This window comes from Hydra vulgaris, chromosome 01 (assembly GCF_038396675.1).
Source record: "Hydra vulgaris chromosome 01, alternate assembly HydraT2T_AEP".
In the NCBI taxonomy this organism is placed as follows: domain Eukaryota; kingdom Metazoa; phylum Cnidaria; class Hydrozoa; order Anthoathecata; family Hydridae; genus Hydra; species Hydra vulgaris.
This window is the reverse complement of record NC_088920.1, coordinates 21,762,501-21,776,898: the sequence shown is the minus strand read 5'-3', so window position 1 is coordinate 21,776,898 and position 14,398 is coordinate 21,762,501. Positions and strand designations below refer to the sequence as shown.

The window sequence follows — 14,398 nt, the reverse complement described above, 5'->3', positions numbered from 1 at the left end:
GTTTATTTTATGTACAATGACTAATGTATATTATTTTTTGAGGTGATGATTATTAAATTTCTCGAAAAAAAAAGTTGCTATGGGTGTTATTAGGTAAATAAAATCTACCCTAATCGTTCCTAAGATGAATTAGACCAATTTATGTACAAATTTGACAAATGTAAGTACTCTAATTTTGTTCCACAATTATTGAAATAAATGAAAATCACTTTTTATAAAATCTCAAAAAAAAAAAATTTTAATACGTTTTGAATTGGGGTTGACCACTTTAAAGACGAAATCCCATTGTAATTAAAAAACTATATTTTTTAATGTTTGTAGTTTGTTATAAATAATAATAACCTTAAATAATGATAACAATAATAATAAAAATTATAATAAACTCCAACTCACTGGCTAAAAACTATGTAAAGAATAAAACAATAGTAATTATACAGTAACTGATCAAAACTTATAAAATTTAGAATAAATGAGACTATATATGTATAAATCTTTTTATTCTTTATTAAAAATGTTTAAAAAAAAAAAAGAACGTTATTTACAGCATTAGTTCATATACCAAATTTTATAACATTTTTATCCAATCTTTTATTATGATATTATGATTTATCAGGGAAACATACCAATCGTACAAACTCACTATAAGTTTAGCTGTTTTAGTGCAGTATAAATCTTATTCATTGATATTAATAGGATATCCACAAGATATGGTTATGAGAATATTATGCAATCTTTCAATTATATCACAATCAACTTTAATAATTTCAGAAAAAACTTCACTATTTTTAAATGCTCTTCTGGCAGTATTGCCGTCATTGGTATTTCCAGACCCAGTTTTAGGCATGTCATCATATAGGCTTAACCGTATTCAGAAGAGTACCTGAATTTCCTTTTTTTTTTAAGTCTACAGATAATTTTTCCTCACAATTATTTTTGGCTTATACTTTTTAGTTTCAATTTTATAACTCAAATAAAGAATAAATTCCAAGCATTTTATCCAGCAATGCAAAGCTGAAATTCCGAGCCCCAAGGCTGATTCATTCTCAGTTTTTGCTTTTAATTAATCAATATTGTTCATTTCGTTGGGTTTAGCATTGCACACATTGCAGGATTGAGTGGATTTTGTCTCTGTAAGTGCGTTAACTACTTTATTATAAAACATTGTAAGATCAACTCTATAGCTGATATTAAAGGCCACCTTTCTTCCTGCAATATCAATAACTTTGCAAAACGTCTTTAAGCTATTTATTTGATTTTTTAGATCTGATTCTTCTTGTCTGGATAAAATTGGGCTCTCTTTTTTATATTGTAGATGAAGAGGTCTACAAAAGCGACAACTTGAAAGATTTCCATTCTTCCAAATTTCGCCATATAAAAAGCAATAGAGCCACAAAAGTTGTACTAAAAAGATTTTCTTCACTTTTAAGTTCTATACTTGTGTTACTTGTCTCGTATTTCTGTTTATAAATATTGTTTATCGCTGAGATCAGTGTTCATTTTTAACGCAAGAGCTTCCTATATACTCATATTAATGGGAAAGGTTTTATCCAAAGCTTCATCAACTTTTTCTATCTCTAAAACATTAGAAATATTGTTTTTTAAAATAGAAGCTTCTTTTTTTTCTCCAGCAGCATTTGCACTTTTTGCAGAAGCTAAAAATGGAGCCTCATGATGTTCAGTGGCTAGTTCTATTTTTAATTTCGTCCACATTGTTTTAGTTTTTCCTCACCTTTGAAATAAATATAACTAAAGCAACCTTTACTTTATTTAAGTTTTCTTTGCGAATTTCTTCAGTATTTTTTATTTCATTAAGTAAATCCTTCCATAATCTTAATTTATCCACTCCTAATTCACGTATATTTGGGATAAGATCTAATCTTTTCATTGTTATTGTCTTTAAGAACCATCAATATATATAAATATTATGAAATAAATTATTTTTAACCTTTATTAATCTGGTTATTCAAAGTGACTTCCTCTTTCTAACGTTTTAGTTATTTTGATTAGCTTTTTATTTTAATTATTAGTTTCAAATGATCAGAGCCGCCGAGTTAAAATTTTAACTGCGTCTTTAATTTTTAGTTTGAAGGATTTTGTTTAATTAGGGGGTTACCAAATCGTGTAATATGAGCATGCTCATATTACATGGTTTGGTAGCAAAGCAACTTGTTTTTTACTGCTAACATCTTAGAAATCATCTGGTATGCTCATATTACCTAGATATTCGTATTACCTGAATCTACTTTGTGCGAAGTTTATGGAACTTTATACTCGGAAATATGGATCGAAAACACATACGCATACTCATACGGGTTTTAACCACAAAAATGTAAAACTTTTTCTTTTTAAAATAATTTATATACCACAAAAGATAGAGTAAAATCTTTTAAAAAATACGGTCTTACACTTTTTTTATTGACTTTGCTTTAGCTTATAATAAATGTAAAAGAAACGAAACGATCCGGTTTTTTTTTTATCAAAAATTTTTATTATGACTCCATATTAATAATAAATTGTTTTTTTTTTCGGTGAGGTCACTTTTTATCCAATTGTAGATTTTATTTATCACTCTGAATTAATTCAAATGTTTTTGATATGTCAATAAATAATTTAAGAGTGAAGTTATTATTTTCCATTAATTTTAATACTAAATTGTAATTTATTCAAATATGCTTAAACAAAATTAATACCAAAGTAAAACATTTATTAAAAATATATTTATTTTTTAAGACTTTTTTTTTATTAATATTATTATAGTTTAAAAAATTAGTTTGACAAAGGCTCCGTTAAGTTTAATGGAGCATTTGACTTTGTTAACAATAAAATTAATTCAAGTAATATTTAAGGACTTTTTCTATGCAAAAAGTTAAAATTTTAATTGCTATTTTTTTTCGTCAATTAACTTAAAAATGCTTTAAAAAAAATTCATTTCTTTATTTAAGTTATCAAAATTACGCGTGAATTTTATGACAAAATATCTTTTTACGTGCGAAAGTCAATTGTTTGTCTAAATTTGATTTACCTAAATTTTAAATTTATTTTAAAAGTTAGAAACTAAATCGTTAAAAAAAAAATATTTTATCAATTTTTTCAAATATTTTTACAATTTTTTTTAATGTTAAAATTATGGTTATATTTTCAGGCGTTTACTAACCATCGTATAAATTTATTTTAGGTAACAACAACTCGGAGTCTACGACTGACACAAAAAAGTAGTACAACGAATCCAATTTTTAGGTTTTAAATATTTAAAATAAGCTACAGAAACAAGTAAATTCAAAAATAAAGATTTTAGGCCGGCATGAGGTTTTTGTTGTTTCCAGACTCTAAGCACCGCATTTTTTTGCAAATGATAAATTTAAGTCTATCTAAGAAAAAGATTTTATTAACAAAACAACACCAAAGTTTACAAAAAGAATATGCTTCACACACTGTTTTTACAGTTACTGGTGTTTAAACTTATATCTTCTTCGTTTGGATTTTGCAAAGATTGTAAATTTTGTGCTAAAGTAGTTAGGCGTTTCGTATTAGACGTTCGCACCTGTACTCTCGTGCAATAAAAATGCCGAAAAAAATTGACCAGGGGGTTAACTAGATGGTATAAGTTTAAGAGCAATGTAGTGAATGGATATGCGAAGGTTTTAAATATTTGGGCGTATGCGGTTGGAAAAATGCAGTAAAAAAAAGAAAGTCCAATTAAAATACAGAACCCGCTATTTTGTAAATCTGCATTTTTGTTGAAAAGAACGTCTTTGTTTTCAATTCTTCTTGGCAATGCGGCTAACGTAAGATAAAAAAATAACACCAGCGAGGAACCAATTAGCAAAACGTAATCAAAGAATACATAACCAAAAGATAAATGTTTTATCACAGTGGCGAATAATAAAGCTGCACCCAATGGTAATAAAATTAAAAACATCTTGCATTTAAACAAACTGAATACGTAAAAATACATTGGAAAAAGTACGCCGATAATTCTCTCTGTCTGTCTTAAATTTTAAACTTTGCTCAAAATAAAATTTATGTCGAGTAATTTTACTAAAATATTATTAGTATAAATTTACTCAATCGCTGGCGCGGAAGCAGCATTTTTTTGTGTTTGAGATAACTAACTTCCAGACATTAGTACGTTTATACTCATGTCAAATAATAAGGTCTTGCAAAAAATTGCGATGAATGGAGGCTGGGAACGAAAAAACCCTTTAATTTCATCCCCCCCCCCCAACCCAAACGTGAGGGGCAACAAGTTAATAAAATACTTTTTTGTATTATTCTCAACTGGACTTATATTCATCAATAAATTTCATAGTATTATCTCTCAGCGCTCAAAAACTATGACCATATGAAGTTTTACGCTATTAAGTTATTTTTATACATTAAACATTTTTTTGAAAGTTAAGTTACAGAGCAAAATTTCGAGAAAAAATAATAAAAAATAAACAAAAAAAAGAAATAGAAAAAATGGAAGATTTTAAAGAAAACATTTTATTAGAAAATAACGTCAACAGTTTAAGGGGTCGTCCATAAAGTACGTACGCTTTTTTTTCGTCCACCCTCCCCCCCCCCCCCCAGCATTTTACAATACGCTTTTTTGAGTACTCTCCACCTCCCAAAAATTACCTACACTTTTAACCTATTTATCTAACATTTTATGATATTTTTTTTAATTTAGTGTCTCCTTTCTTTTATAATTGGCCCACTGCCCTCCCATCTCATATACGCCATTTGCAGGCCCCCTCTTCCCCTCCAGCGTACGTACTTTATGGACGATCACTAACGGCACAAAAAAAATGAAAATAATTGCTTTATCAAAAGCTGTAAACTAGTAAGTACTAAACGGCGCTACTGTAGTTTCGCCCCCTTCCTCCTTTTTTTTATGATTGATTATAATAGAGAATTTTATGCTGAATAAAAATCGTATGAAAGCATAGGTCTAAAGTATTCAGGAATGTATTTAATTTAGTGTTAAAATTTCAAAAATTACACTAAAAATGCTAATATTCTTTTTAAAATGTACTTTAAATTTTTTAATCATTTAGAAAAAATTCATTCTTTAACTACGTGACCCGTTTTTATTGTCGTCAAAACGAAGGCTTATTTATTTATTTAAATTAAATAACATTTCGTAGCGTTTTAAACGTATTATTAAATAATTTATATACATTCTACAAAACTTCCAAGGGAATAACAATTATGTATTTACAAACTCCTTAATCAACAACCTTCCTAGGGCATAATTATGTACAAAAAAACTCGTGTCACATTTCAATGTCACCATTAATTTTAAATAGCTTATTCACATAGCTATTCACATCTTAATAATAATAGAAGCTATTCAAACTTTTTTTTTTTTTTTTGTAAATTTATTTACCTTCAATGAAAAAAAAATTACAAATCAATAATAGTTTTACAAATATAATCGGCAGGACTTCTAGGAGATCATACGATCTTATCATGAAGCCCTTTACAATATCAAATATAAAAATAATAACAATAAAATCAAATTAACCAATAGAAATAAACCAATATAAACTATATATAACTGTGTACTTAAAATATAAATATACTGGATAAAATATATGAAACAAAAGAACTAAAAACAATAAAAAATATTTTCTGCTGAAACATCTCCTCCAATAACAAAGTTTTGAAGTCCAATAGTCATTTAAATGTCGGCTTTTTACTGTTCGATGGTAATAAATTATTGAAGACTTCTATACCGTCATTCACTTCCTCAGCGTTTACAACTGTCTTTTCGGTTTCTTTGCCCCTCGCAGGAAAATTAAACCTTCAAGTTCACTTTCATCACTTGGAGCATTATGCGAATTAACATAATGATTCAACTCGCAAAAGTCTAAAACAGATTGTATCTTCCCTTTATTTTCTTGTTCAACTGCCATTAACAGGATAATCCCACTTGCATTTTAATCTTTTTTCGCCATGGATGTCATAACGCCAAAATAACTTGTTAAATCGACAACTTTAGAACTCTCTTTTTTTCAGACACCGTTTAAACAATTTATATACATTCTACAAACCTCCCAAGAAAATAAAAATTATATATTAACAAACTTTGTAATCGACAAGTAATTATGTACAAAATAGGTTGTGACCTATTTACTCTGTTAAATTCAATGTCGCTATTACTTTATTATAGCGATGTTGTAATTACTCAAGTTATTTCTCAGAATAAAAATTACAACTAATCGCACCTCGGGAGCACATTTTCTTCATTTGTTTTGTCACATTTAAGCCGGATGAAGTCTGCGTTGATGTGGCAGAAGGTCATGTTTTACATATTTCACTATTTTCAAACGTTAAACTAGATGATCGACGATTTTGTATCTAATCGTTAAAAAAATCGTTAAATTTAAATGCCAACAACTAAAAAAAAAAGGAAAGTAAAAAATCTCAATACAACATTGGTACGGGGGAAGAGCCAGGGAGACTTGCGCGTCTTTAGATTTTAGCAAAGTAAAATTGATTTTGATGTTAATAAAATATTCCTTTTGATTCTAAATGTTGCCCAACATTTGGAATCAATTTCTATAACTCTTCTTACTTTTTGTTTTCTTTATCTTTTTTTAATCATAGAATAATTCGTTTGAACCTGAGTAAGTGAGACAAAGATTCTTGGAAATCTAAAATAAAAAAACAATCAAATTCAGATTAAAAAAACTGAGTTGAAAAGTTTGTTGCTTATCAGAAAATGCTTAAGAAGTATATCTTGTTCTTTTGAAGCTTTTGAAAATTGAGTTTTAATTTGTACAAAAAGTAAAAATTATTATAACTGTATTTAATACAAATACAAAGATATAGGCGAAGGATTTATTTATTTGAATCGGCCGTATTTATTTATTTAAGCAAAATGCAATATGGGCTCCGAGGTTTTGCACCTTTATCCAGTAATAATAATTATATTATACAACTTTAATTTATCAATAAATCATGATAGTATTAGAAATTAACTTTAAACAACTTTCCATACCTTGCAGCATACACAAAAACATGATTGCCGAAGGTAATGCCGCTATGAAGACGTATGATAAAACTAACAAAATAAATAAAGTAATACCGTAAAATCGCCTAAATTCGGTCACCATGTAACTTCAGTCAATAAGAAAAAGTATAAAAAGAAACATGCAAAATTCAGGTTTTACAAACTTTTTTTCTCAAATTATATTTGTAATTAGTTCGTTAATATTAATTTAAAAAAAAATAATAATGTTTATATGCAACCTGATAAATAATTCTTTGGCAAAACAATAATTTGAAAAAATGCATTCTATTAAAATCTAAAATAAGCAAATTAATAAAATAAATGGTCATATTTAACCTTAGTATTATTAAGAATCACCAAATTAATTATATTTACAAAAAAAATTAATAATTTTTGAAAATTAACTACTTTTTTATAAAAATTAGTGAAATTTTGAAATACTCTAACATCGGTCAATCACGGATAAACAGCGAAGAAGACAAATAGCAGTAGGGGAAAGTGGTCTAAAACGGGTCCTTAATGTGAGATGGGCCCCTATCAAATCTCTTGCTTGGACAATAATTGTTATAAATTTAACTGTAGAATATTGTGCAGCAGACTATAAACATTTAAGAAACCATCCGTAAAATAGTTTTTTTCATTGTTATCTTTTGGCAAAAGGAATATTTGAAAGTAGTACTTTTGAAATTTTTTTAAGCTAAATATTTTTTACTATAATCGTAAAAAACACTTATGTTTATTGTGTTACTTTTTAAAGCTTTAACATGGTATCTTTTTATTGGCACAAGATTTTTATGAGAATAGTCTAACAATTTATGTTTTTCACTAAATATCAATAACACACTCCAAACCGGGGCCCATTTCACCCGTGCAATTAGCAAGATTTTACGGCAAAATATTTCAGCTTAGTGTCCGTTAAAAAAAGAATAAATTGGCAAAATAATACATGTAGTAACGGGTTTCATAAATATTTTTATTTGAAAAAGGTATTTGCAACGATTTCCTTTGCTATTTTTTTATTGTAATTTAAAGCAACAGCTATGTATTTGTATTTTTAAAAATTTTTCATTCATGTCATTTATTTACATATATATTTGAATATTGATTATAATTTGTAATTTTTGTGAAAATATGTAAATTTTACTTAATTATAGATTTGGCAATATTTTTTATCAATCCTTATTAAATACAATGTATACATAATATTTAAATATATAATATTGAACTGAATCTAAATGTTAATTTATACTTAGTGTGTTTTTAATTATATTTTTAAAGATTTTGTAATATATAATTACAAGATTATATATAGCTCTCTATATATTGTAATTATATTAAATATAATTACAATATATAGAGAGTTGCTCAATAATGTAACTATATATATACAATATATATAGTTACAAAAAAGTTTTAGTGTAAAATGTACATCCTAAGACGTTTTTTTTATAGTTTAATTGAATTGGACTGATTTTATAAGCTTTTTTTCTATCAATTCCTCTTGTTTTAGATATGGGGAAATATGTAAGAAAAACAAAAAGGCAGTGTTGGAGTGAGAGGTCTATGTCATCAGCTATTGAGGCTGTAAGAAAAAAAAAAGGGATTAAAAAAAGCAATCAAGCAGTTCAATGTACCACTGAGTACTTTGCAAAGAAGGTGTAGACTTAATTTGAACTTTGTACAAGCCTCGTTGAAATCACTTGGATCAGTAAAATGTGTGTTTTCTATTGAAATGGAAAATGAGCTGGTGACTCATATCAAGCAAATGGAAGCTATGCTTTTTGGTTTAACACCTCAAGTTTTGCGTAAAGTTGCCTACCAGTTTGCTAAACTTAACAATCTTCATAAAACGTTCAGTTCAAAAAGTGAACAAGCTAGTGCTAATTGGTTTCATGGATTTATGACTCGACACCCTCAATTATCTGTAAGAACACCAGAGCCAACTTCTGCAGCAAGAGCACAAGGCTTTAATCAAACCAGTGTCAGAAAGTTTTATGATTTATTGCAAGCATTGCAGGAAAAGCATCACTTTTTTTCCAGATCGTGTTTATAATGTTGATGAAACAGGCATTACTACTGTTCCAAATAAGCCATCAAAAGTGGTTGCTATTCGTGGAAAGAAACAGGTTGGATGCCTAACTTCTGCTGAGCATGGGCAGTTGGTTACAGTGGAAATCTGCATGAGTGCCTCAGGCAATTTTGTGCCACCTCTTTTTGTTTTTCCAAGAGTTCACATGAAATCTGAACTAATGGATGTTGCACCGCCCAGTTCAATTGCTGTTTGTCACCCATCAGGTTGGATGCAAAGTGATATATTTGTTACTTGGTTCATGCACTTTGTAAACCATGCTAACCCAACAAAGCATGAACCTGCTAATATTAGATGGGCATAAAACTCATACTTCAAATCTAAAAGTAATTAATCTAGCTCGTCAAAATAAGGTTATTTTATTGTGTCTTCCACCACATTGTAGCCATAGACTTCAACCTTTAGATGTAGCTTTTATGAAGCCTTTAATGACTTATTATGCACAAGAGGTTGAAAATTGGCTGAGAAATCATCCTGGACGAGTTGTAACAATTTATCAAATAGCCGAACTGTTTAAAAATAGCTATTTGCGAGCAGCATCTGCTATCACTGCTGTTAATGGTTTTGTTAAGACTGGCATTTTCCCAATAAATCGAAATGTTTTTACAGACAATGATTTTGCCTCAGCACTTTCAACTGATATTCCTCTGCAGTTGCTCAATAAAAAAATAGCGTTAGAAGATGTTTCTGGTCAAACATTAATCTCGCCACAGCAGATTCTAGACATTGCTCAAAATGAGGATCTGCTCATTAAGCTTCAGGCTTCAAAAGTTGTAACGCTAGTTGTTAATCAAGTTCTGACACAAAGTCTCAATTTTTCAGAGCCAGTTGTTCCACCAACAGTATCAAATAAAAACCAATATTTTCCCTTGACAAAAGTTTCTCCTATTTCAAAGATTATTACTCTTCGAAAAAAAAATCATCAGCACAAGGGTTTACTGCTGTTTTGACAAGCAGTCCATACAAATATGATTTGGAAGAAAAGCAAAATATAAAGACAATAAAAATGTTATTAAAAGAAAACCGAAAAATTACGAAAGCTAAAAAAGGACCACACTTCATCAAAGAAACTGATAAAAATAAAAAACCCAATAAAAAAAGCAGTGTTATGTGCTGAAGAATTGAACAATAAAGATAACTAATCTTTACCGCTATAAGTAATAAATAAAACTGAGGTTTCATTTTTTTAAATATATTTAAAAAGACCACTTTTAAAGTTTGTTGAGCTAAATATTGTATTTATGTTTATTGCAATTATAAAAAGCACTTATGTTTATTATGTTTTTTGATATTTCTCAGTTGAGTTTACTCAGAGTCTCAAATTTTAATGTGAACAATGAACAGAAGATTATGTACCATCAATAAATTACAGTCAATTTTTGTTTAATAATTAGATTTCATTCAGAAATTAAATAAGGGGCCCATTTTAGGCTACCTCAAGGTTGAAACGGGCCCCCAGCATCTCTTTGTTCAACGGTTATTTCCTAATGAAAGGCATAGCCACACCTTTATTTTTTTGATGTTAAATTGTAGAGCATAGATTGAATTTCCTGAAAAATACTTTGTTTGTAATTTTCGGTTGGTTATAGATAGCTGATTCTATCATTTTTTGAAAAGGAGCCCGTTTTAGGTCACTCTCCCCTAATATCATGAAATGTTAGTAAGTGCTGCAAATGTAAAATTTACCGGTAACTTACCTGTAAATTTACCTGTAAATTTTGAAAATTTTATAATGGATACACACCATGGTATTTTGTTTGAAAAAATTGTGGTGATTGGAGACTGGGAACAACAAAAACCCCAAAACCTTAGCCCCCAGCCCCAAATAGGAGGGCAATGATTCAAATTTGTTTTTTTTTTTAATTTTAAACTTTATTTATATTCATCAAAAAATTTCAAATTTGATTTAATAACCTCGTGTTGATCGGTTTTTATGACTTTATAAAGTTTACACCCCCTCAAAGAGGGGGGGGGGTATAAACTTTATAAAGTCATAAACTTTATAAAGTCAAGTTTCACAAGTCCAATTGACTTAAATTTTTTACAATATGTTTAATACACTAGTGTCAACAAAATGTACCAAAATCAGCATTAATCTCCAAAGGCAAAGGCAGTTATTGAAAGTTAGGTCTATTTTTTTATCATAAAATTCATTAACTTTAAGAATAGTACCATAAAGTTTTAAACAATATTTTTCTTTTCACCATTGTGGTACATTTTGTAAACACCCATGCATGAATGCTACTTGCGAAAATTTATAGCAATTGGACTATGCAACATAGAGTTGTCTTTGTACCATTGTAGGGTCCTTTTTTGCCTTTTTACCCCAATTATTAATGTCATATTAATTTTTTTTTATTATTTTTTTATTTATTTTATAGTTTTTTCAATACAAAAAAATTATTTAAATAATAGAAAACTTTTTATGGTACTTTTTAAAGATAACAGCTTGAATGGGGATCTACCACTTTAAAGGTATTGACTCAACCAATACGGTAATCTTGCACATTACTTTCAATATTGCAACAATCTGCCCTAATAACTCAGGCTTCATATTTCTGAATAGTATGAACAGCCCAAGCTTATCGTGTCAAAATTGTTGCTCTATTGATACTGTGCATGAATGTAATATATATATATATATATATATATATATATATATATATATATATATATATATATATATATATATATATATATATATATATATATATATATATATATACATATAAGCCATTATTGCAATGATGGCTTCATTTATGGGTTCCAAATCAATCTTAAAGGCCATTACAGTTGAGGAGGCTACTTTTAGTTGTGGTTATACAATATATAACCCTCTCTCAACTCTATAATTCCGAAACACGAACCTTGGCGAACAAGGTTGAGTGTGTCACTCAACCTTGTTCGCCAACAATATGGTGACTCACCATATTGAAGTTGGGTGAAAATTGAGTGATTCAGCATATTGTTGATTATCCTTGTCCTAGAATCAACATTTTTAATCTATAATTAATGCAAACTTTTTAAACCATTTGATTACAGAAAACGCTCACAACCGATGTTGGTATTCTACAGGCCCGTAGCAACCGGGGGTCAGCAGGGGCATTTGCGCCCCCCCCCCCCCTAGTAATTTTTCAAATATATAATTTTGAATTTATATTTTAGAAAAGAGCAAACAATTACTAAGTAAGAAAAAAAAGGATAGAAAAGATCTACTTTGTTATCCGTATTTTTGGCGTAAGTTCCTTTGAAACTTTTTTTTGACCTACTACTATTTGACCTACACAGTAGTATTCCCCCTACCCCCCCCCCCCATATAAGTTTTGTTTCTATGGGCCTGTTTTGCATGCAGTTTCATAAGCCCCTACCTTGCGTTTGTTTAAAACTGATTCATCAAAGAAACCAAGGAATGTGAGTTCTAAAACAAATTTATTTAAAATATGTTTGCATTCGACGCTTACTTGTTAATATTCAAAAAATATACATAACTTTAATCTTTTAGGAGATTGTTTTTTTCTAACAAGATTATTTGTTGGCTTGAACAAGATATTACTTGTTTCTATTTCATAATATTATTTAATAACTTACTGTGTATAATAATTACAAAAATTTACTTATAAATACAAAATTTACTGTGTACACAGTAAACTTTTGTAATCACGTTTTAAGCACTTAATTGAATAAATAATTGATTTTGCATATTTAAAGTTTATATGGGTAAGGTACACAGAAAACTAAAATTCGTATATAATATATACATTATAAATAAAAAGGTTATGTACATAAAGATTGTAAAAGAATTGGAATTGTTCTAATTCCAAAAACGCAAAAAGCTATCCCAGCTAACTAAAATTCGTATATATTATATATATTATAAATAAAAAGGTTATGTACATAAAGATTGTAAAAGAATTGGAATTGTTCTAATTCCAAATATGTAAAAAGCTATCCCAGCTAACTAAAATTCGTATATAATATATACATTATAAATAAAAAGGTTATGTACATAAAGATTGTAAAAGAATTGGAATTGTTCTAATTCCAAATACGCAAAAAGCTATCCTAGCTAACTAAAATTTGTATATAATATATACATTATAAATAAGAAGGTTATGTACATAAAGGTTGTAAAAGAATTGGAAAATTGTTCTAATTCCAAATACGCAAAGAGCTATCCCAGCTACCAGTGGCTACAGCCATTCCATCATCTGTCACTCCTAAACAACTTACACAATTATCATGACCAGCTAAAACACCAGCATGTGTGCCTTTTAAAGTATCCCAAACATTACAATTAAAATCATTATAGCCAGCAAATAACAGTCGTCCGCTTTTAGAAAAAGCCACAGAAGTAATTCCGCAATTAATATTAATATGTGAGTAGCACATTAAATTCTGATCTGATCGGATATCAAAAAGTCTGCATGTAGCGTCATCAGAACCAGTTCCAAAGGCAAACCCACTCGGAAAATAACAAACTGCATTTATATCAGATTTATGACCAGTAAATGTTTGACGACACTTTCCATCACGTATATCCCATATCTTTGCAGATGCATCACATGCTCCTGATACAAATGTTCGCCCACCATCATTGCAAAGAGATAGACTCATAACATCGCCAGTATGACCAATAAATGATGTTAGTTGTTTTCCTGTTTCAATGTCCCACAAACAACAAGTTTTATCACCAGAACTTGTTAAAATTTGAGTATCATCTAGAAATCTGCAACAAGATAAATAACCTGCGTGCCCATGTAACTCTAAAAGTACTCTAATATTTCCTTCTCTAGTTTTTAAACTATATATTGAACATATACTGTCAAGGCCACCACAAGCAACATAATTTCCAGACTGAGCATATGCACATGTCATAACCCAACTGGATCGAAGCGGAATAGCATGTACCTTATTTGTTGTATATGAATCCCAAACAATTAGCTTGCCATCTTGTGAAGCACTTACTAAACTCCTTGAATCACATGCCCAATGCATTGCATAAATTTTTCCAAGATGACCACGCAGAGTTCTTCTAGTTCGCATTTGTATTCTGCTTATTTGATTAACATCTTGAGCAACCGATAAAAAATTTGTATCTTGAGCAACTTTGCGTGCATCTCTGATTTGATTCTTTAAATTTTCTGCTTCTTGTCGAAGACTGTCTATTTCTGAATCATTCATCATTCAATAACTATACGATTGCTTTATATTACATTAAATCAAATGTGAAACATAATTGCGTGTTACATAATAGTCGGCAAAAAGTCTAAGAAAAGGCAAAAAAAAGGCCTGCCGGATGGCAAGTCTAA

The 14,398-nt window shown here is 29.0% G+C and overlaps 1 protein-coding gene across 1 annotated transcript; it reads right to left on the bottom strand.

Annotated features, from left to right (window-relative positions):
* Positions 1-13,118: 13,118 nt before the first annotated feature.
* Positions 13,119-14,328, bottom strand: LOC100214847 (guanine nucleotide-binding protein G(I)/G(S)/G(T) subunit beta-1). Its single transcript, XM_065787676.1, has one exon. The coding sequence runs from the start codon at positions 14,271-14,273 to the stop codon at positions 13,239-13,241; it is 1,035 nt and encodes a 344-aa protein (XP_065643748.1). The 5' UTR covers positions 14,274-14,328; the 3' UTR covers positions 13,119-13,238.
* Positions 14,329-14,398: the final 70 nt, after the last annotated feature.

Bases quoted from the DNA above. Each gene is read 5' to 3' on its own strand.
- LOC100214847 (XM_065787676.1), bottom strand. From the start codon at position 14,273: ATGATGAATGATTCAGAAATAGACAGTCTTCGACAAGAAGCAGAAAAT.